The sequence below is a fragment of the Lithobates pipiens genome, unplaced genomic scaffold, assembly GCF_037356315.1.
Source record: "Lithobates pipiens isolate NorthernLeopardFrog02 unplaced genomic scaffold, aLitPip1_a1.2 Scaffold_16, whole genome shotgun sequence".
Classification (NCBI taxonomy): Eukaryota; Metazoa; Chordata; class Amphibia; order Anura; family Ranidae; genus Lithobates; species Lithobates pipiens.
The window spans coordinates 634,941,794-634,967,084 of record NW_027507748.1 but is presented as its reverse complement, the minus strand read 5'-3'; the positions used below and the strand labels follow the sequence as shown (position 1 = coordinate 634,967,084).

The 25,291-nt window shown below is 42.4% G+C and overlaps 1 protein-coding gene across 1 annotated transcript in view; it reads right to left on the bottom strand.

Moving 5' to 3' along the window:
* The window catches only part of LOC143983992 (serine/threonine-protein kinase Nek3-like), a 43,543-nt gene extending 18,485 nt beyond the window's left edge, over nt 1-25,058 (bottom strand). Inside the window, 7 exon segments of the mRNA XM_077484217.1 lie at nt 2,173-2,259; nt 3,929-3,996; nt 8,532-8,615; nt 10,336-10,433; nt 13,862-13,955; nt 16,628-16,749; nt 24,870-25,058. Coding sequence (XP_077340343.1) covers nt 2,173-2,259; nt 3,929-3,996; nt 8,532-8,615; nt 10,336-10,433; nt 13,862-13,955; nt 16,628-16,744 — 548 coding nt within the window. The 5' untranslated portion in view covers nt 16,745-16,749; nt 24,870-25,058.
* Nucleotides 25,059-25,291: the final 233 nt, after the last annotated feature.

The following is a 25,291-nucleotide window of genomic DNA, read 5'->3' as shown; positions in this document are numbered from 1 at the left end:
GGGTTAGTCAAACAGGATGTGCTAAGTACGCCCTGTGTTCATTGGTTAAGCTTCTTTTTTTTTTTTTTTTGGTGTATGGAGCATGTCTAAGGTCCGAAACTGGTTAATAAGCACCAAGATATTAAAGTGGTTGTTAAGCCACTCCATAAACTACACACAGTCCCCTCTGTCATAAAGTCTCCTATGCTAAAGTGTATGTTCTTTGTAAATAAAATGCCTATTTCTACCTGAATTCACATAGCAGCCCACGTCACTCCTCACGGCTCCCTCTCCTGATCGGACAGCTATAGCAGGAAGGGCCAAGAATCCCCAGCCCCCCGCCCCCCCCCCCAATCAGCCGGGGAGGAGGGGAGCTTTGAGGAGTCACATGACCGGCAATCTGCGCTGTGAATTCAGGTAGAAACAGACAATTTTTTTTACAACGAACACACACTGCAGTATACAGCAACAGAGGGGATTGTAAGTATTGTCTAAGCCTGGGCTCACACTAGTGCGAATTGGATGCGATTTTCCTGCATCCAATTCGCACAGCAGGAGATTGTGACCAGCTCTTTATGCAGCCCGTTCACATAGCTCTGCAGCGGCTCCAGTGCAATTTTCACCACCGGAGCCCTGTGCGTCATTTGGCCCATTTCAGGTCTGAATTCAGCCAAAAACTCAGGCTGAAATCGTAACTGAAACGGTGAACGAGGAAGGATGCACCGGACTCCTGCTGTGAGCCATTGCATGCTCATATGTGAACCCAGCCTCAAGGTATTCCAACAGCGGGGGGGGGGGGGATTGGTAAGAGCTGACAGGCAGGGAGGGGAGGGGAGGTGGAGGACACATGAGACAGAGAGCAGGGCTGCAGCTGACAGAGTCACGTAAACTGACCACAGTGTGCAGCCATGATATACTGTGGTCAGTTTGCAGAGGGAAGGGCTGAAACTGGCAGGATCAGCCAGGATTTGTAGGTGTTACAGGGGGCCAAGTGACACAGTACAAGCACTGTGCTGTGTAACATGCTTTAAAAAGGAGCAGGATCCATTTTTTTTCTTTTTTGGTTAACAAACGCTTTCAATATTATCAGAAAACATATTACATATGTAAAATAAAGCAAGTTCAAAAACATGACTATATTGAAGAATTGAGATTTGCCTAAATTAATTTACAATCTAAGTCCACCCATAGACTAATGAGTACTGTTGTCCACGCATGTACAATTTGAACATTCTCAGGCAGTTTTGATTGGCCAGTAGGTCCATGAACGGGTACATTCTGTTTGACAGGATGTTCCTCTTCATTTAAATCAAGTGGGGAAAAGGACAAAATTGGCAATGTGGCTAGATGCTGCCAGCTCCACTTATTTCAAGATGAAAGTTGTGGGTAAACACTAGATATAAAAGGAAATGTAGTAGTAGGTTGTGTTGGCAGAGTAAATTTATCATCAAGCACAGTAGGTTTGTAAAGATAGATGCAAAAGGGCAGATTTTCCCCATATGATCATTGGCTATGCATTTATCCATATTATACGTTTTAACAGACAGCTTCAAAAAGTATATTTATGCATTTATACAATATTCCAAGCTTCTAAGGAGGATCCTTGCACAGGGGTGCTTTAGGCGCCAACGGTTGTGTGCCTATGGGGTTTCAGAGATAAAATGCCGGCCCTGCTGATAGGAGGGTACTACTAGTTATAAATGATTAGGATCAAAGGGAATGTGCTGACAGGGCAGCTAGGGAAGTGTTTGTGGATGGCATAATAAATATTGATTTATTTTTAATGTGTCAAATATTGAACCTAATTGTACATTAAATCCATGGTAACCAATGTACTTATTTTTAAAGTTCTCACTTAATTTCATTAAACTCTAAATAGGATAGTGCACTTTGTACATAATCAGTAAGTGCTGTGGATGCCCCATCAGAAGATTAGCATTAAACTGACCCCAATAAGGATCGATCCAATCACAACACAAGAACTTGTGATTAAAATATCACAAGTGTCCTTGTCCTTAGTACAAAGTCTTGTAGTCCACTGTCCCAAGAACCAATAATTATGATGAGCATAAATTACACACAATAATAATGGCAGTCCACGTAAACTTTTTGGAACATTTATGGATGGGGACACTATTAAATGCAATTTAATATACACAAACTGCTAGCACTGCAATGTTTAATAACACTTACCTTTTGTTATTATATGGTATGTTTTCCCAAATTTCAGGTGGCACATAATAAGGTGTCCCAACATATGTGCATGCATGAGCCATTGGACTGACCAAAAAAGGGGACAAATAAGATTTAGACAAGAGTACATTGAGAAAACTTGGTTTTACATTTGTCCTTTCTTCTATAAAACTCTATGTAGTCTACTTATTGCGCATTGTGTTATTCTTCGGTGCCCACCACTTAGCTGTTTATGCACAGCAATAACTTTCTCTAATTTTAGGCCCTCTGACTATTTTAATTAAAATTTATCAATAGAAGAGAGGCATTACTGGGGCAATGGCGATTCAGTACAGCCCATTTTTTAAGCTCCGTCACACTGGAATACAGTCTATATCAGGAATCTTCAAACTACGGCTCTGCAGCTGTTGCGGAACTACACATCCCATGAGGCATTGTAAAACTCTGACATTCACAGATATGACTAGGAATTATGGTAATTGTAGTTCCTGAACAACTGGAGGGCCATAGTTTGAAGACCCATGGTCTATAGCAGAGATATGCAATTAGTGGACCTCCAGCTGTTGCAAAACTACAAGTCCCATCATGCCTCTGCCTCTGGGTGTCATGCTTGTGGCTGTCAAAGTCTTGCTATGCCTCATGGGAGTTGTAGTTTTGCAACAGCTGGAGGTCCGCTAATTGCATATCCCTGGTCTATAGTGTAAAGTTTGCCAACAGGCCAATTTCAGAAAAAGATCCCAGATTTTTCTGCCTTCATTTTAATCGTTACACATTAGAGCCACCACTATTATGCCCTGTACACACGGTCAGACTTTCTGAAGGAAAGTGTGAGATCGGATCTTGTTGTCGGAAAATCCCATCGTGTGTGGGCTTCATCTGACTTTTTCCGTTGGAATTTTTGACGCACAAAGTTTGAGAGCAGGATCTAAAATTTTCCGACAACAAAATCCGATTGTTTAAATTCCGATCGGGTGTAGACAATTCCGACGGACAAAGTGCCACACATGCTCAGAATAAAATTACGAGATGAAAGCTATTGGCTACTTCCCACTTTTTAGTCCTGTCGTACGCGTTCTACGTCACCGCGTTCCGAACGATCGGATTTTCCGACGACTTTGTGCAACCATGTGTATGGAAGACAAGTTTATGAACAAAATCCGTTGGAAAAAATCCAACGGATTTTGTCGTCGGAATGTCTGACCGTGTGTACAGGGCATTAATCTCCAAAGGCTAAAATTTATTGCATGCATGCAGTATAAAAAAAGTTCTTAATTTATAGTAACAATTTCCCAGCATACAGGGAACCTTTTAACAACCAATGTTCCACATTTATCACTTTCAGATGCTGATCATTAATCTCAGGATTAACCCTAGCTAAATATTTTTTTATGCTTCCCATGCAATGCCCATTTTGTACCAGTAATGTGATCAGTCTGGGTATGGTTAGAGACAATTTATTAAAAATCTTCAGTACCAGTTTCAGGCATTTGCCAGCAAGTTGTAAAAAGTAGGCAACGCGTTATTTGTCTAAAATGAATAATTATCAATGTGCTACAAAATTCCATTGGTCTGAAGGAAAAAAATGGTAGGCTCATGATTTTTTCCATTTTTGCCAAGACCTAAAAGGGCAATCACACGCAAAGCCCTGACAGCTTTCACTGGGTATGCAATTCATATACTGTATGCCTGACATAACCTCCATGTTCTTTAATGCAATGCAAGTGACGTTACATTATGAACCTGATTTGGCACATACCTGCTGAGAATACGTGCTGATCCAAAATCTCCTAGCTTTATCGTTCTGTTTTGTGTTAGAAAAATATTCTGCATTGAAAAATAAGTTGAAAACAGTTGTTTACATTTGTCAGATCCTTTGATATGTAAATTAGTAAATTTAGCAAATATAAAACTAGTGTGTCCAGAATTTTGGTGAATTTACAAGAACTATTGCAGAGCACATAAAAAATTCATGCATGCAATGTAAAAAAAAAAATCAATGTATTAAAAGACCAATTCCAGATGGAAAGGTGATTAGGATTACAACCAGTGTTAATTTTGTCCAGTAAAACATTTTAGTCGACTAAATGAATACTATTTTAGTCGACTAAAACTAAAATGGCATTTTAGTCAAAAGACTAAGGCCCCTTTCACATGGACGATCCGTTCAGGTCGGCCTGTCAGTTTTTCAGGCGGACCTGAACGGATGCTCCATAGAGCTCTATGGAGCGTCGGATGTCAGCGGTGACACTTCCGCTGACATCCGAGCCACTCAGTTCCGAAAAAATGTGACGGAGGAAAAAGCTATTTTTCCATCCGTCATCGGACATCGGATCGCAGTGTCCGTCGTCACCCGATCTCCCATAGGGGAGAGCGCCGCTGTGACAGGTCCGCCCCTGAGCAGTGTGCAGAGACAGACCTGTCATGTTCCTGCTCAGCGGAGTTCGCTCCGGCGATCCCCGCTCAGCAAGCCGATATCCACGGGGCAGATAAGCACTGATCCGCCCCATGTGAAAGGACCCCAAGACTAAAACTAAATTGAAATTTGACTTAGAAATTAACACCGGTCAGTAGTGCATGTTCATACCTCAATACCATAAAAAATAACATGAGATTTTTCACTCCAGCAGTATATAATGAGTTTTGAAATTGTAGAGAAATGTTCACGAATGCTTTACAATTTAATTACACCCATTAGATTTTAGACGACTAAAATTAGTTTTAGTCGACTAAATGTACGGGAGATTTTAGTTGACTAAAAAGGTAGGACCTTTTTATCGACTAAAATGTCTTGGAGATTTAGTTGTCTAAATACGACTAAAACTTAAACAATTGCAGAAGACTAAAATGGGACCAAAACTAAAATGACATTTTAGTCCTAAGACTAAAACTAAATTGAAATTTGCTGCCAAAATTAACACTGATTACAACTACATTCATTCCTTTTTTTTCCTATTTGCCTGTTTCGGTCTGTCATTGAATTTGGGATTTTACATCCTTTTTTAACCCTGTAATGTAAACAGAAAAGGGTGGCACCAAGAAGTGAAGGTAGAATGGCCCGTGACCTCCTTCTGTGGGATGGCAGATTGGCAAGCCCAGATCATGGGTTGCAGACCCGCCATCCCAGAGCATCTGTGTGGTTAAAGAAGCCGGCAAAGCAAGCAGCTGTGGAGCAGAGCTGTATAAGCCGATGCTTCCTGTATAGCGCCGTCTCTTGCCACAGGTGGAGTGATGCCAAATGCACTCTGCCGGGGATAGCAACAGCAGGCGATACCTGAATGGGAGACTGTTATTAAAGGTCAGTTTAAAAAACCAGAAGGGGATCAAATCCCCTTCCGTCAGGGCGGATCGGAGGACCCGTAGAGTGGGCTGTGCCCGCTCCTCACGGACCTGTCAATCGCCTGCTCTGCTAGTTGTGGCCCGCGACCAGTTACCAAGTCGCTTAAGTGGCCCTCACTCTTCAAAAGGTTGGGCACCCCTGATCTAGACAAAGGTTCTGTCCCTCTACACAAAAAATGTTTCTCTTTGTCTGCATTGCAGCATACTGAAGGGTAGTTCCTGCAACTCCAAATATTAGTATGATATTTCTGAGTCAGGAAAAAAAAATAACAGTATGGATAGAAGTTTCCAGACATGTCAATTAAAGCATAATGGTGGGCACTTGGGAATACCAACCAGTATGATGCCATGCCTCTGTTATTTGTTGAAATTTCTCTGGCATATACCGTATTTATCGGCGTATAACACACACTTTTTTCCCCCTAAAATCAGGGGGAAATCAGGGGTGCGCGTTGTACGCTGATCCCCCGCTGTTTCTATACCCTTCTGCCGCTCTCTGCGGCTTTGGGGTATTTTCGGCTATATTCGGCCGTTCTCTGCTATTTTCGGCCATTCTCGGTGGCTTTCGGAAAGCCGAAAGCCGCCGGAAACGCCCGAGTGTGGCCAAAAATAGGCGAGAACGTCCGAAAATAGACGAGAACGGCTGATTTCGGTCGAAAATACCTGAAGGCCGCCGAGAACGGATGAGAACTACCAAGCGCCACCCGAGATACACAGGACATCTGCTCTGTATCTCGGCGGCGCCATTTTTAAACGGCAAACACACTAACGAGGCTGCAAATGACTAGCAAGGCTGCAATAGAAGGCTGCAATTGACACTGACAAGGCTGCATTGATGGGCATTTAAATGCAAGTTTTTTTCCTCCTAAACTTAGGGTGTGTGTTATACGCTGATAAATATGGTACTTACTTTGAGACATATACTGTTCACTGAATGACAACAAAAGAGTATTGAATGTTACAAATATACAGGTCTAAAATCCCTAGAAAAATGGCATAACAATACACCTTGTCCCTTGTTGAATTCCTAAAAAATAAAATTCTTCAGGTTCCAAAAATCCACTGTGTATTTATGTGTCATCCCTTGCGTAGTAGGTGAGGTTGAAAAAAAAAGACACAAGCCCATCCTATGTGTGTGATTATATGTCAGTATTACATTGTATATCCCTGTATGTTGCAGTCGTTCAGGTGCTTATCTGATAGTTTCTTGAAACTATCAATTCTCCCCGCTGAGACCACCGCCTGCGGAAGGGAATTCCACATCCTTGCCTCTTTTACAGTAAAGAACACTCTACGTAGTTTAAAGCGGTTCTTCACCCTAAAGGGGAAGTTCTGCTAATCTGATCCCTCCCCCCCTCCGGTGCCACAATCGGCACCTTTCAGGGGGGAGGGGGGTGCAGTTACCTGGATAATCCGGGTATCTGCACCCACTTCCGGGCAGATCGCCGCAGATGCCCCCCCCCCCCGTTGTGTTCTGGGAAACACACAGTTCCCAGGACACAGCGGGGGACCAGAAGAGACGCGCAGCGCGACTCGCGCATGCGCAGTAGGGAACCGGGCAGTGAAGCCGCAATGTTTCACTTCCCGATTCCCTGACAGAAGATCGATGGACCCTGGGACAGGTAAGTGTGATTTTATTAAAAGTCAGCAGCTGCAATATTAGTAGCTGCTGGCTTTTAATATTTTTTTTTTTTTTTTTTTTTTAGGTGCAGAACCACTTTAAGGTTAAACTTATTTTCTTCTAATTTTAATGAGTGGCCACGAGTCTTCCGCAAAAAAGGTTTATACCTATTTTGGGGTCACCGGTATGGTATTTGTATACCCCCTCTGTATATCCCCTCTGTATATCCCCTCTCATGCATCTCTTCTCCAGAGAGAATAAGTTCAGTGCTCGCAACCTTTCCTCATAACTAATATTCTCCAGACTCTTTATTAGCTTTGTTTCCCTTCACTGCACTCGCTCCATTTCCAGTACATCCTTCCTGAGGACTGGTGCCCAGAACTGGACAGCATGCTCTAGGTGCTGCCAGACCAGAGTCTTGTAGAGTGGGAGAATTATCGTTTTATCTCTGGAGTTGATCCCTTTCTTAATGCATGCCAATATTCTGTTTGCCTTGCTAGCAGCAGCTTGGCATTGCATGCCATTGCTGAGCCTATCATCCATTTTTCTACATTGAACCTCATTTGCCATGTCGTTGCCCTTCCCATTAATTTGTTCAGATCATCTTGCAATGTTTCCACATCCTGTGGAGAAGTTATTTCCCTGCTTAGCTTAGTATTGTCCACAAATACAGAGATTGAACTGTTTACCCCACTGTCCCTATAGGCAGCCATCTTATCCCAGGAATGAGCAGATATTTTTCTGAAGGTTCAGCTGTTCCTTCAGTTCAGCATTTCACTAGGATGCCCTACCCTCAAAAATGCAGGGAAAGAAGTCCTGGAACTTCTTTGAAAATTGTACCTCATGAAATCAGCACCGTATGCATGAAAATGCAGGCAGTTTGCCAATGTGTGGGGGTGCCTTTAAGGATTAATGGCACCTCCACACATCTGCTAAACAGTAGTGTGTTTCTTTAGAGTGCTCACAATAGTGTGAACACAGCTTTAGTGCCTTATCGCATCCACTTCAGAGCCGAGTGCCAGCAGCCCATAGAAGTGGATGCACACGCAGCAGCTACATGAATACAATTGCATGCCAACGTTTAACATGCGGGCAAGAGAGGGTGCACAAATCTAAACACAGACACTGTGCAATTAATGTGTCATTCTAACTGCTGTTAAACTTTATAAAATGACCTAACCTTCAACACTGACTATAAATACGCTTAAAGCTAAATCTAAAAACATTAGATGTTCTTCATCAAGCCTACATGGAGGATATAAGGACTATAATAATACTTCATATTGGCATTATTGTCATGTTCTCTCCATACACTGATAATTATTGCCAATATTCATCCTATATAAGCCTGGTCAGGTCTGGGATCTGCGTTCAGATGACCAGTACATGTTAAAGGACTCACCTTGGACTTAATATCTCTGTGTAGGACCCGTTTATCATGAATGTGTTGCATTGCCAGGCACATCTGTACAAACCACTGCAGAATCTGCAGGAGACACAAGACAAACATATACATATGATAGTAAATATCAATGATGAGGATACTCAGGATACTACATAGGCTTGGCTCAGTACTGACATTTTATGATTATTAAGGGAAAAGGGTTGTCATTTATATAACCCAACTGCAATTGCCCATTGTAAAGTCAATAGTCCTATTAAGATTTCTAGCCATACTAATTTGTATCACTTGTGCTGAAGACATGTTTTTGTGTGTGTGTATATATATATATATATATATATATATATATATATATATAATATAGAATATATATATATATATATATATATATATATATATATATATATATATATATACACACACACACACATACACACACACACACACACACACACACACACACAAGGTGAGAATGCATTTAAAATGTCAAGGGCTGCAACATTTGGCCAAAGAAAGAATTGAAAATTACAATATATACAGTTCTTAAAAAAACAGTTTAATAGTAAACTAGTAGAACAGGGCTTAGAAAGGACTTACAGCGAGCACCAGGATGGACAGTTGTCAGTTAAAAATTGATAGGTGGAATTGGAAAGGTGGGAGGTCTTAACTACCAGGTTTTTAACGGATATCTCCAATCAAGTGGAGCATACACAATCAATTGGAGGGTTAGCTATCTAGTTTGATACCACTGGGTATATTGGAAACACTTCATTATAGACTGTTGCGTGCCAACAAGTAGGAGGCCTCTACCCAGTCCATGTGAAAAACATAAGATAGTTTAGCGATCAACAAAGATATAGTGTGGAGTTCTGGATAGATCCACTTATGGAGGAGGTTTATCCGTGCTGCAAGGGATATAATAGTGAGGAGTTGTTTGTAGCCTCTTGAAGATCCTAGTACCTGGGAAGTCAATTACTTCAAAAAGTGCCCATTCAGGGGTCAGAGGTAGGTAGTTTATTAAATGTCTGGTGGTACAACGCACAGAGTGCCAAAAACACTTAACCCTGGGGCACAACCTGAAAGCATGAAGCAAATCTGGGTGACCACACTTTGGCAAGCAAGATGAGGAGCCTAGGCCCATAAAGGTGACAGCGATGTGGAAATATGTAAGAATGGTGGACGAACCTAAGCATCATTCCCGGTACATTGTAGCTGTGATCCTGCCCCAAGACAAACGCTATGTTTTTAGAAGAGTGTCAGTAGATACGTGGGTGGAATCCTTAGTCCACTTGGTTAGACCAGTTGTGGCAGCGTAGACCAGCGATTACCAAAGAAAAAAAATTATATATATATATATATATATATATATATATATATATATATATATATATATATATATATATATATATATATATATATATTATATACACACACCACTTTTTTACTGGGGTTAGGATAGTCAAAGTGTATCCAATTAGTTCTCCCAGTCTCTTTGAGAGAATTTTTCTTTTTATAATGGAGGTAATGTAGGATTTTTCTTTTAAAAGAGAAACAGATTGTTGGATAAGTAAGGGAATGTCTCTAGTGCTACATTAAAAGGAAATAATTGCTAGTTAAGATATGTTTTTATTGCATATTACATGGTTATCTCCATCCCAGTAGTAAGTACTTTATCTTTTCACACACCAATATAGACAGTCTCTAGTGAAAGGTTATCATGTATAGTGATGTCTATGTCCCAGTTATGTACAATAAAAACGGGTTAAATATACATTAGGCTATTATAAAAATGTCCCGCACTCACAGTCTGTTCAGAAAAAAGTTTTCCCCTCTGATGTTTAATGGTTGCCAGCAGGTCACCTCCTTCACAATACTCCATCACTATATACAGATGGCCATTCTCTGTCAAAGAAAAACAGAGGTGGAAATATTTCATAGAGGCATTTGAAGACAATAAATTTACTGTACACAACTGAAGTCAAAAAGAGTGATATATCAGCACACAGTTCAGAGTGCGACTAAACAAGAAGATGCAAGATCAGCTACTTTTTTTTTTTCCATTCTCCAGCAGTCTAATGATGCAACCAACATCATTTTATAGTCAATCTTTGTACCTAGATATTTTACCTTCTCTGTCAGCTTTGCATTCCATTGTGAGACTTTCATATTTCCCCATAACAGGATATTACCACCTTCATGCTTGAGCCTAGATTCACATTGATGCGATTTGGCATGCGATTTGATATGTCAAATCGCATGTCAAATTGGCAGCTATTGCCTGCAATAGCACCGTCCAAATTGGCGCAACGCCGCATTTGCAGCACCACACTGATTCCCAAAAGTAGTTTCTGCACTACTTTTGGCGACTTTGGGTGAGATTTCAATAGACATCTGTGCAGAAACCCGCACAAATGTCTCTGAAATCGCCCTGAAGTTGTATTGACACGTGGGAATTAAGTCATACGAGTTCAGGTGAACTCGCACAATTTCAATCCCACTGTCAGTGTGAACCTAGGCTTACTGTAGAAATGGTGTTATTTGAATGGTGTTGGGGTGGGCTCGTGCCTTCACCTTAGTGTCTCTGCTGAGTTCCTGTTAAAGACTTGTTAAAGACAACTGACGACCCTTCTGGTTCCTGATCATTGACTTCCGACTATGCTGATCCCTGGCTTCCTGATTACCGGCTCGTCCGACTACCAGTTTTGGCTGGGTAATAACTGTTTCGCTCACGAGGCGAAAATAGAAATGGCTTCCATAGCATAGTATTTTTGGCAAATTTTAATAAAGTAAAAGAATTGCACTTACAGGATAGATCATCATCAAACAGCGTATTAGCAAACAAATGGATTCGGAATTTCACAGCGTCTCCCCCGAGTGTGGCCAAAAATAGCCGAGAACGGCCGAAAATACCCGAGAGCTGCCAAGAACGGCCAAGAACTACCGAGCGCCGCCGAGATACACAGGACATCTGCTCTGTATCTCGGCGGCCCCATTTTTAAATGGCAAACGCACTGAAAAGACTGCAAATGATTGACAAAGCTGCAATGCAAGGCTGGATATGATTGACAAGGCTGCAATGCAAGACAGCGTGTTATACACCGGCGCGTGTTATACACCAATAAATACGGTATATATATTCTTTACTATTTGGAGTTTGGTATCAGGCTTTATAGTGCTGGCAGCTTTCTACTATTTGATTGTTCTCTTTAGTGCAGCGTTTACCTTCTTGGTTTTATTTTATTTCTGTTGAATAATACTGGAGAGATTCACCTTTCCTATTGGTCCTGGTAAGCATTCGTAGCGCTGGCTCCTGACGAGCAGGCGCTATATGTTTTTCAAAGTAAATTTTCCTGAAAATTGTTGGGTTTTGGGACTATTTCTCTAAATTTCCGGTTTCAGTACCAGTCCAGCTGGGTTGCACTGGGTTCTCCTTGACCACAGGTGTTGCTGTCACCGCCAGCAAGAGTAAGAACGCAGTTTAGCTGGGTGTATTGAATGCCACTGTTCTTTCGGAACCAGCCCAGTGGGAGTGTGCTCCTGCTGTGCATTCTGGGAGGTGGTATTTAAGGTACCAACATCACGTGCTTCGGGGGTCTGAAGAATATTTTCTGCCTGTTCGGTTCGGGTGGTCCTCCTGACCCGCCCCATGGCCCTCCTGGCCTGGGGTGCGGAACCATGCATTTAAAGTCTCGGGGCTGGCTAGCCCGAGGCAAAGCAACTGCAGGGACAGGCCTGAATGGATTTCGGGGGCCTATTGATCCAAAGGTGGTCCGGTGCCATCTCATCTGAAGGGAGAGGCCCAGCAACTGGAGAAACCCCAGGGGAGGACTCTTCAGGAGAAGGCCGTGCGCAAGGCTGGCTTCTCTGAAGGAGCCTGGAGGCTTAGTTGAAGGACACTACATGGATCTATGCTCATACGGTATCGCCGGATCAGCTGAGAGATACTGGTACCGTATGATAGCTCTCTAAATTTGTCTACGTCCCTCAGCAACACTCAAGTCTGTGGCAGAGACTTTGTCAAATATCCTACACTCAAATCTGTGGCAGAGACTTTACTTAACACCCTACCGGCTGCTAGGCCTAGTGAGAGGAGATATATCTGGGGGTTGTAAAATCCAGCTGTGAAACGTTTGCTATTTTCTGGATTTTTCTATAAGAGACTTTCCATTTTTGCAGTCTAAAGTACCTGAACTTCCTCCTAACTCTCTACCCTTCATTGAGAGACTCTGTTTCGGTTTCAAATAAATAACCCAAAAAAAAGATTCAGTGTCAGTTTCCACATCTCTTTGGGCCATCTACCACGGGAACCCGTAGACGGAGAAGCAGACAAGAAGGTAATGGTAAGCCCAATAAAATCAGCAGCTCCTTCGGGGGGTCAGTGCTACACATTGATAAAAAATAATGGGAAATCCAAACTTATAGATTTGTCTATATCTGTACAGGTGAAAGCAATCTAAGCGGGAAATGCTTCTCACTTTGGGGAGATTTCCTTTCACTTCCTGTTGCATTTCTGAGGTAGGAAGTGAAAGTAAATATTCCCAATGAGATACAGACATGGAGGCAAAAATAAACTGACTAGGGTTTAATCCACCCTGTACTTTATCCCAAAAAAATTATAATCAAAAAACATCTGCAGTGAGCTGACAACACTGCTGCTGCTACACTGGAATTCCAAGCCGTGTTGTCAGCTCTGTCTGGTGCTCTTCTGATGGGCTTCACCTCTTTCGCTACTCATGTCCTGGTGTTCCTGTAGTGCAGCAGGTGAGAATTTAGGCAGGGCTGACAACACTGCTTAAGATTTTAGTGTAGTGCAGCACGGGCAGCATATTTGGCCCAAACAGGAAGTTGGGAGCTCCCTGGAATTTTGGCAGGTCAATATATATATTTTCTACACTTTCAGGGTTCTTAAAGGGGCACAATATGGGGGAAATGTACTGTATCGCTTAGGTGTACTGAATAGGTTTTTTGTTCGCTCACACACTTAAGGTGGAAGTAAACCCGCAAATCATTTTCAGCCAAGGAAGCTGCCATCTTGGCATCCTCTGTTTGATCTACAACTGCCATGATGCTGCAAAAGTGATCAGGTATGACATCAGACGTTGAATGGTTTGACAGTTTGGTTGAGAGCACAACCAATGGGAGTGTTACATTCCCGGCATGTGCTGGAAATGTAACGTTTTTTTTTAAACTAATGGATGGGTTTACTTCCGCTTTAAATGGGTACATTGCATGTGTAAGTGCCGTTTTGGTAGAATGAGAAAAACTATCATGATCATAGGGAAAACGGAAGAATAGCAATAAACGAATATAAAATGTATTATATGCTATACCTTCAAATGACTCTTTGAATTTCACAATATTGGGGTGCTTCATTGTTGCCAGAAGAATGGCTTCTTGTCTGGAATCCTGACTTGCCCCTGAGGACTGAGAACATACATTTTGAAATTCTTTAACTTTAGTGCTGAACGCCGGTACATAACCAGAACATAAAAATGCTTATCATGTCTTGCAACAGTGATAAAAGACAAATGACATTAGTTTCCCTTTTATTTACTTTACCTGATCTACAACGTAATTGTAAATGTCAAATTTAAAATCCTAGGATTTCATAACTCATCCATTTATTGCTGCATCTAACAAAAATTCTGCTACTAAAAGTCGGTATCGCTACCACAGTAGTGTCATACTTGACAAATCTCATTTACATTATTCAATATATTTTACATCCACGAATATAAAAGAAAACACAGAAAAAACAAAAATGGACGTGCTGCTCGTGGCAACCAGCCGACCGGCTTACACCGATATACGTTGGCAGAATGGCACAGGTGAACAAAACGCCGCACCCGTACATCACTCCGTCATCGATGGCTAGAGGGTGTGTGCACACCCACGGGTCCCGCTGACTCGATGTCTGCTGGTGACCCGCGATCCAGGCAGAACGGGAAGATTGTAAACAAGGCATTTCCCTGTTCTGCCTAGCAACATGACAGGGATCTACTGCTCTCAGTGATCGGGAACAGTGAGCGCTGGCATGTTCTAGTGAGCCCATGCCCCTTACAGTTAGAACACACTGAGGGAACACGCTTAACCCGTTGATCGCCCCTAGTGTTTAACCCCTTCCCTGCCAGTGACAGTTACAAAGTAATCAGTGTATTTTTATAGCACTGATCGCAGTATAAATGTCAATGGTCCCAAAATAGTGTCAAAAGTGTCCGATCTGTCCGCCGTAATGTTGCAGTCACAATAAAAAGATTGGCGTAGATCGCCGACATTACTAAAAAAAAACAAATTAATAATAAAAATGCCATAAATCTATCCCCTATTTTGTAGATACGATAACTTTTGCGCAAACCAATCAATATACGCTTATTGCAATTTTTTTGGGGGATATAGCAAAAAGGAAAAAATATTGTTATTCAAAATTGTCACTTTTTTTTGTTTATAGCTCAAAAAATAAAAACCGCAGAGGTGATCAAATAAGACCAAAAGAAAGCTGTGTGTGTGTGTGTGTGTGTGTGTGTGTGTGTGTAGGATGTAAATTGTCAGTTAAAGAGCGATGCAGTGCCGTAAAGGACTTGGTCGGGAAGGGGTAAGTCCTTCCTGGGCTGAAGCGGTTAAGGGGATTCACCTTCTCTATTTGTCCCGTTTACCTTTCTTATCGAAAGTGAAATTAAAGAAAAGCAATACTGGGGAAATCTTCCAATGGGGACACTAGTTCTGGTGACCTGGGGGTCCCCAAGGGATTGCCCCTAGTTTGGAGGGATTTCCTCTCACTTCCTGTCTTGGCTATGGGGCAGGAAGAAAAAGGGAAATCCCCCCAATGGGACACAGGTGGCAAAAAATAAATAAATAATAAACTGACAGGGGTTATGACCCTCCCTTACGCTATCCAAAGTGAAAAAAGTTTTACACAATTCCTACATCCCTTCGAGAACTTATTGGCAGTTGTTCCTTTGCCACCTTTTTGACACAGGGAAAGCTTGCATCCCTCTGAAAAAGGAAGAATCTGTCACCTCCCTCCATACAACTATGTCTAAACAAAGTGTAAAAAAATAAATAAATAAATCAGGAAGCATGAAATTAACCTTAAAACTTGGTTCGATTGGGTAGACATCTCCTTCTCAGAAGAGAAGTCCCACCAGCTTTCAGCTGTTGCAGAGAGAGCCATACAGGGGATCTGTTCCAGTAATTGCCTCCTCTGCCACAACAATCACACTCCTTGTGAACAATACATTTCTCCCTGCTGTCCAAGCCCCCTGTGTCCCCCACCCCTGTGATGTTGCTGGCCTCCCTCCTCTACTTCCTGCTGGCAGCTGTAAGCACACAATAAGATCTTTTAGTATGGATGGGAGTAGAAGAAGTGTAAATGTCATATTTACTAGCCTCTTCCTTTCCTGAATGAATACACTGAGTGATTGGTACTGATCACTCACTATGTTCATTCATAACTGAAGCATAGTAAACCATGTTTACATGGGTGGGGAGGCCCTGTCAGGTTGGCTGTATGGGGCCCTGTGGTTTCTAACAACAGTCCTGGGGGAAGGCCCCGTTAGGAACATCCTGTTTATAAAGCTTTCATTAGCTGACTTTTGTAGTTTGTTAAAGCACTGTGTATCATACGTGTATCAAAAAAAAAAGTTTTTTTTTTTCTTTTCATAAAATCGTGTATTCAATTTTTTTCCATCCTTTTTGATTCTCAATTGCTTTCTGTTACCCAGAATTGGCTGCACATCGTTGCTCTGGACGGCTTTGCTGATCATGACAGTGAATCATGCATGTGCAACATATGTCGACGGGGCTGAGTGTCGTCTCTGTACCTTTAAAATTACATGACAGTGTTGACGCTTAAATGAAATGTTAGTAATTAGGTTTAGATAGGATTTTTATAGTGAGGATTATTGGAATTCAATAGCTCATTTTCAGTGATACAGTAGAGGTTGGTCTATATACGTGAAGATTCAGGACCATCTTCTGCATTGCAGTAGAAGGAAAACATTCTAGTTGACTTGAACACCACATGCTAGTTATTGTATTCCATTATTAAATATGCATTACTTTTTAACTAGAAAGTCCCAGTTTAACATTTTCCTTACCTTTGGCAGTCGTACTTCTTTCATAACGTAGTTGTGATTAGTGTTTTGGTGGCAAACTAAAATTGCTCTTCCGAATGATCCCTCTCCAATAACATTGAGAATCTTGTAGTGCTCCATTGTTACTGTCAGGAAACAAAGGATCTTGTATTAGTCTTCAAATTTTCTGATTCACTGTGCTTTACATCTGCTGTGTCCCAACATTCATAAGTGGTCTGGCTATAAATTATATGAAGAAGCTACTTCTCTCTAGCACACAATGCTTCAGCCCCAGAGGATTTCACCCCCTTCCTGACCAGAGCACTTTTTGTGATTCAACACTGCATCGTTTTAACTGACAATTGCACAGTCGTGCGACGTGGCACCCAAACAAAATTGACGTCCTTTTTTCCCCACAAATAGAGCTTTCTTTTGGTGGTATTTGATCACATCTGCGGTGTTTATTTTTTGCGCTATAAACAAAACAAAGAAAGCAACAATTTTGGAAAAAAAAAAAAAGGCATTATTTTTTACTTTTTACTAAAAAACTATTTTTTTCCTCAGTTTAGGCCGATATGTATTTTTCTACATTTTTTTTAACCAAAAATATTGCAATACGTGTATATTGATTGGTTTGTGCAAAAGTTATAGATTCTGCAAAATAGGGGATAGTCGTATGGCATTTTTATTATTATTTTTTTTTTAACTAGTAATGGCGGCGATCTACAATTTTTATCGGGACTGCCACATTATGGCGGAGACTGACAATTTTGACACATTTTTGGGACCATTGGCATTTTTACAGCGATCAGTGCTATAAAAATGCATTGATTACTGTAAAAATGTCACTGGCAGAGAAGGGGTCAACACTAAGGGGCAATCAAGGAGTTAATGTTTACACACACGGATCTCAGTTCTCGGTGTGCCTCAAGTGATCGCAGGAGCCCGGCGGTGATTGCGACCGCCGGACACTCACATCGGCTCAGCGGGCGAGCAGGAGGGCGTGCGCATGCCCCTAGTGGCCACAGGGCAAAGTGACGTTACATAATGTCGCTTTGCCCAGCCGTGCCATTCTCCCGCAGTACAACTGCGACGGCTGGTCGGCAAGTGGTTAAAGTGACACTAAAGCTTTGTTTTTTTTTCCATACTTACCTCCACTGTGCAGCTCATTTTGCACAGAGTGGCCCTGAACATCATCTTCTGGGGTTTCTCGGCAGCTCTTCCCCGCATTCGATAACCCCCTGGGAGAAGTGCTCTCCTGGAGGGTTACCTTGCGAATGCGCTCCAGAGTCATTTATTCAGCGTCCATAGAAACCAAATGTATGACTCGGCCCCGACCCCTCATCATTGGATTTAATTGGCAGCAGCCCGAGACCCGGCTTTTGCTTGTGTGCACGTCCCAGAGACGAGATAGAGGGGGGTACAGGTAAGTAAAACGGGGGCTCGGGGGGGGGGGGGGGGCTGCAGCATTACAGGAGGTTTTTCACCTCAATGCATTGAGGTGAAAAACCTTGAAGGCCGCTGCCTGATCTGATTCCGTAAACTGATGTGGAGTCTAGCTGCTATGTATTATATGTCTCAAAGCATGTGGAGAGCGAAATTGCGTGGAAGAGGGGGCCCAAGGAAATGTTTGTTTGCACAGGGTCCAATCAATATTAAAAAGATGGCCCTGTTCTCAGCAGATGCGTGAGGGTGTTCTTAACAAATTAATGCTGTGTATCTGCTAAAGGGCAGCACGTTTCTGTGGTGTCAGAAAAACCGACACACACAAATGGAAACGTAGGCTAAATGTCTCAGTTACATTGGTGGTCATTTTAAATCTTCTCATTACATTGGAGATTGGTGTACAATCCTTTCATTCACACTAGTGGTCAGGGCGAATGCCCCCCCTTAGAAGTGGTGGTTACTGTGAATGCATTAGTGGTCAGTGTAAATCCCCATTACATTGGTGGCCAGTGTAGAAACTCCTCTTTATATTGGTAAAAAAATCCAAACATTTGTGATGAGTTTTAAATCCTCCCCAACATTGGTGGCCCATGTAGAAGCCCCCTTTAAATTGGTGATGAATGAAAAATTTCCCCCATACATTGGTGGCCAGTGTAGAAATTCCCCTTTATTGGTTGTTGATGTAAAATCCCCTATTACATTGGCTGTCAGTGAAATTTCTTCATTACATGGATGATCAGTGTACATTTCCTTTTACATTGGTGGTAAGTGTAAATCCCCTTTACTTTGGTACTCGGTGTAGATGTGTCACCTTACATGGTGGTCATTGTAAATTCCCTGAGTACATCATCCTCACTGACATTGGTGGTCAGTGTAGAATCCCCCACTATATACTTGCCAAAGAATTCCAGCTTTGCTCTAAATGATTCATAATTTGCCACAGTGTACTCCCTCCTAACTAATCCCATCTCCCACCACTGATCCCATCAACCCCCCCAGCATTGCCACTGGTCACAGCCCCCCTACCCCCAGCATTTCCACTGATCCTAGGATCTCTATGAGTTTTCTGTCTATTGATGGGTCCCCTCACCTCCCCAGTCCACAGCATGTAGGCAGTGAGGAGATGATGTGCCTTTAGCAACCAGTGAGCAGTAATGCTGTGCACTAACCTCTTGCAAATAATCATTGAGCGGTAAGAATATGCAGTAACCTCTAGCAACCAGTCAGTGAGCAGTAATAATGTGCAGTAACCTCTCGTAACTAATTATATTTACTAAATTATAAATAAATAATTATATTAACTAAATAATAATTGTGTCACTTTTATTCCTATTACAAGGAATGTAAACATCCCTTGTAATAGAAAAAAAGCATGACAGGACCTCTTTAATGTGGGATCTGGGGTCAAAAAGACCTCACATCTCATATTTACACTAAAATGCAATAATAAAAAAAATGTCCCTTTAAGAGCTACGGGCAGAAGTGATGATGTTTTGAGGTTTCTTCGGTCCTGCTATTGTATGGTAAGCGGTGGAGGGCACTGGAGCGCGCCCCTCTCCCGCCACCGATAAAAGTGATCTGCCGCAGAGACCACTTTTATCTGAAAGCAGACTACCTGCTGAAGAAGTGGATACTGGGGTTATGGCTGCTGCTATAACAACGATATTCCACTTCAAAGTGCCACCGTATAATATAATAATAATAAAATATAGAGACGTATAATTAAGAGCACTAAGTGTCATTTCTGTCTGCTGCCTCCTTCCTCTGCTATCAGCATTATTCACTTCTGACAAGTTTTCCTGACACCAAGAGTAAAAAGGTGACGGGAGGGAGCTCAAGCTCATTGACAGCCTCTGTTCCTGTGTGCTGTGTGAAGGGGGTGTGTCCCTTCTCTCCAATCAGCTCTCAAAGCTCTTCTCACTGAGCTCTGCAGAGTGTAACTTCAGCTATCCACCTCCTTTTTTTCTGAGCTCTCAGACAAGCATTATACTTTCTAGACTTTGAATGGCTGTAGAGAAGAGAAGAATGCAGATAAACTGGTACAGCTTATGAAGGATGATTTGCTTCATCTCTGTGTATCACCTGAGGCCAATCACTTCACTGGACATATGCAAGGGTTTACAAGCACTTTAACCCCTTCCCGCCGAGCGTACGCAGATCTGCGTACTCTGCTTCCGTGGGGTATACCGGGATGATGCCCGCACCTGCAGGCATCCTCCCGGTACCGTTTTTACCAGTGGGCGATTAGCTATCCAGCCATAACCACCGAAGCGGCTAAAAGCCGCTCGGCTGTTATGCCGGAGGAGCGGGAGGGGGAGTCCCCCCTCCCGCCGCCTCCCGCTGCTGTTACCGGTGCTCCCGCTCGATCGGGAGCACTGATTCCACATCCGCTGTCTCCGGCTGCTGGGGAGGAACTGGAACGAAGCCGTAATCGGCTTCGTTCCAGTATCCTAATAGTAAACACGGAAGCAACGTCATGACGTTACTTCCTGTTTACTCGGCTGCCAATGGCGCTGGTTTTAAAAAAAATATCCGGTATTCAGAATCACCGTTTTCGGCGATCTGAATACATTGAAGTGTAAAGGAGGGATGGGGGGTCTTTTAGACCCCCCATCCCTCCATAAAGAGTACCTGTCACCACCTATTACTGTCACAAGGGATGTTTACATTCCTTGTGACAGCAAAAAAAGTGACCAATTTCTTTTTTTCTTTTTACAAAACAATTTAGTCATTTTAAAATAAATAAAAAAAATGTTTTTAAAGCGCCCGCCGTCACCGCGAGCTCTCGAAGCAAAGAAAACGCATACGGAAGTCGCGCCCGCATATGTAAACGGTGTTCAAATCACAGATGTGAGGTATCGCCGCGATTGACAGAGTGAGAGAAATAATTCTAGCACTAGACCTCCTCTGTAACGCTAACCTGGTAACCGTAAAAAAAAATTAAAGCGTCGCCTATTGAGATTTTTAGGTACCGTACTTTGTCGTCAATCCACAAGTGCGAGCAATTATAAAGTGTGACATGTTTGGTATCTATTTACTCAGCGTAACATTATCTTTCACATTATGCAAAAAATTGGGCTAATTTTACTGTTTCGGTTTTTTTTTAATTCATGAAAGTGTCTATTTTCACAAAAAGTTGCATTTAAAACACCGCGTGACATAAAATATTTCAACAATCACCATTTTATTCTCTAGAGTCTCTGCTAAAAAAAATATATATAATGTTTGGGGGTTCCAAGTAATTTTCTAGCAAAAAATATGGATTTTAACTTGTAAACACCAAATGCCAAAAATAGGCTTAGTCATGAAAGGGTTAAAACAGCTGTGCTTTTTTTTCCCCTTGCGATCTTTGTGAAATTGTCTTTACTTCCTGTCATGTACATTCAAGGGGAAGTGAACGAATGATGTGAAGTGATGAATTTCATTCCAATATAAGGAAAATAAATTCTTAAAAAGTTGTTATGAGAACAAATGCTACCAGTGGAAGATTTCCCCACTTCCTGTTCTGGTTTCAAAGTTTGCATTTACTTTCACTTTCTTTCCTTTGTGACATTGCTGGTCTGGACAATTAGGGCCCAGTCACACCAGCACTGCAATGCAAGTGCATTGGTATTGCATTCAGAATGAAGGGCAATGCATCACACACATTTAACATGTGTTACGGTAAGGCATGCGTTACTGCAACAGGATAGTACCAATGGGCCTGTACAGCAAGTCAATCTCCTTAATAGGGATGCATACAGCAATAAAAACCTGACAGAGGCCTCATCTCCTCACCACTAAAAAAATCCCCTCTGGTGGTCAATGTGCATTGTAGGGATTTTAACAAACAATGTGGCAGAGTTCTACCTTTTGTTGGTGTTGGTGTGAATGGGAGTGATTGGTTCATTAAAATAGAACTACGACCAAAGCTTTTTTGGTCATACTTCTCTTGTGGGGTGCACTAACTTTTTTTGGCCCAGAGTAGACAGCGAATAGTGGGCTACTGCCTGCTATCAACTGAAGTCATAGAGCAGCTCAAGGATCTGGAAGGATCCCAACAATATTGTCAGGATCCACCTGGATACCTAACTGGCAGCAGGCTCAACCTCTGTGTGCTGCTGAGAGCCAGAGCCAGCTCTTCGTTTGCCTAGTGCTCCAATGAGTGCTGAAGGAGCAAAATGGAGAGCAGTGACTGACAGTTGCTGCCCGCCACTCCAAGCAGACCTGAGCGATCTGCAGTCATGTAATCGTCCAGTTCTCAGTGTTAGGACCGCATGGGACAGCTGCAGCATGGAGGTAAGTAAGCCCGTTTGTGAAAAAAAACATACCACACATCCTTAAACTTCTCAGTGCTCTGAGGAAAGCTGCAGGGTCTGCATTCCTTTAGAAATTTGTAACCCAAATTATTGTTATTAGGGAATATCTCACCAAACCTGACATTTCTGATGCATGGGATGCCCGAGATCTGACTTGTATCTTAGTGCAGACTTCTGGAAAAATCGGTAAGCAAATCACACAAGCAGAAAATGACATCTGTCCACCAATAGTGTACAGAACTTTTCCAGGTAGCCATATTGCATTCAGCTTTACAAAAAAATTACAGCATGGCTTGTGTAGTAATTGTATACGCTATATTTTTTCCTTTGATATTTTTATTCTACAAACGTGGAGTTAGCCTTTAGGCCTAAACTGGATCAGCGGTACAACTACTAGAGCATCCCTGCTTGAATATTGTTGCAGCAGATAGCACACTATTATTTCTGCACGATTAAGGCTGGGTTCACTCCATTGCGAATTGGATGACTGATCCCCACATCCAATTTGCAATAGCAGGAGATTTTGACCGGTTCTCTATGGAGCCGGTTCACATATCTCTGCAGCGGGTCCTGCGCGTCTTGGTTCGTTTCAGGTCCAAATTCTGCCCAAAATTCGGGCTGAAATCTGACCTAAAAAACGGTGAACCAGGACGCACCGGAACCCCTGCTGTCATCTGCATTTGGCTCATATGTGAGCCAAGCCTTTATTGTTTGATGCAACGTTTTGCCTGAAACACACAGTAACATTGTTCCAAGTGTAAATTCTCTTGAATGCTTTTCTTTAGCCCAGGTTTACACTGACGGTGGGAATGCAATCATACAAGTTCAGCTGAACTCGCACAATTTTGTTCCTGCATGTCAGTGCCGACTGCGGGGGGGGGGGGGGGGCGGCGATTTCAGAGACATTGGTGCGGTCGGTTCACAGATGTCTATGGAAATCGCACCCCGAAGTCCCCAAAAGTAGTACAGAACCGACTTTTGAAATCAATGCAGCGTCGCACCCATTTGGATGGTGCCATTGACGGCAATTGCCACTGATTTGGCATGGGATTTGATATGTCAAATTGCTCCAATGTGCACCTAGACTCGCTGTCAAGAGCCTGCCAATTTAACCACTTCCAGACCGCCCACCATCGTTATACATCGGTACTTTGAAGGGGGATATTGTGGTTATGGTAGCAGCTAGTTGCCATAACCCCAGTATCCTCGTCTTTAGCGAGCAGTACGGTTTAAGATAAAAGTGGTCTCTCGCCGCAAGATTAATTTTATCGGTTGGCGGAAGGGGGCCCCCCTCTCGCCATGATCCTGTGCCCTCCGCCGCTGTCGGCAGCGGTGCAGGCTAACGCGTTTGTGTCACGTTGCTGGGTATAGAGATGAGTGAGGGGAATATGCCCCCCCCCCCCGTCTCCATATCACTGCAGGGCGGAGGAGACGTCAAAACATCACTTTCGCCCATAGCTCTTAAAAGGGCCCTCCCCCCCCCCCCCTATCTCTTTTAAATTACATTTTTTTTTTTATTGCATTTTAATGTAAATTGTATTTTTTTTTTTGTCTTTTGACCCCAGATCTCATATTTAAGAGGCCCTGTCATATTTTTTTCTATTACAAGGGATGCTTACATAAAATAAGAATAAGAGCGACACTTCTTTTTTTTTTTTTAAACAGTGTAAAAAAGGTAAAATAAATAAGAAAAAATAAAAGTTTTAAACGCGCCCCGTCCCGATGAGCTCACGCACAGAAGCAAACGCATACATGACTAGAACCCACATATGAAAATTGTGTTCAAATCACACATGTGAGGTATCGCCGCGATCGGAAGAGCGAGAGCAAAAATTCTAACCCTAGACCTCCTCTGTAACTTAAAACATGCAACTTGTATAATTTTTTAAAAGTCGCCTATGGAGATTTTTTAAGGGTAAAGGTTTGTCGCCATTCCACGAGCGGGCGCAATTTTGAAGCGTGACATGTTGGGTATCAATTTATTCAGCGTAACATTATCTTTCACAACATAAAAAAAATTGAGCTAACTTTACTGTTGTCTTATTTTTTTTATTCAAAAAAAGTGTATTTTTTCCAAAAAAAGTGCGCTTGTAAGACCGCTGCGTAAATATGGTATGACAGAAAGTATTACAACGACTGCCATTTTATTTTCTAGGGTGTTAGAAAAAAAAAGAAGTATAATGTTTGGGAGTTCATTTTTTTTTGCTAGAAAATTACATCGTTTTTAACTTGTAAACAACAAATCTCGGAAAGAGGCTCGGGTTAAACATACATAGCTGTAAAACATACAAACCCTTTCGTTATCTTCGGTCATCGCTGAGCTTTCACTAATAACTCTCTTTCAAACACAGCATTTCCCTGATATAGTATTTGGTATCATAGAGATGTCCAGCAGTTCCTTTGCCCCAGGCTGATATTCATAAAATGCTGCTGCTTTGCTTGTAACAATGCTTGCATTCATTGCTATCAACTGCCTAGCATTATATAATGCACAATGGATTAGTGAGCTCAGCAGATCATACCGTTCAGTGGTCAAAGCCTGTCAGCTGTCGTGTCCAGCGCAGTGTCATGCAGATGACTGTGTTGTGTTGCTACAGAGTGCAGTGCATGGATCTAGCATTGTGTGTACTCAGCCAGTAATACATTCATCAGACACAGTCGTGTGTTCCTGGGTGTGCTCAGTAACCGCTCTCTCTTCCTGTGTGTCCTCCCAGCCACTCCTACAGACAGACTATGTCAGCTGCAAATTGTCCATGGTGAAATCATGGTATTTACCCAGAAGGCCCTTGTCCTTTGCATAGTTTTCATTCAAATCTAATACAAGGGACACAGAGCTAACCAAGTGTCCTCATGGGAACTGTCACCCCCCCCCCCCCCTTTCCTTTCTGTACGGTCTTCGAGCTTTAATTGAATTAGGTACAGAATCTCTCTGCTGGCTTTCTCT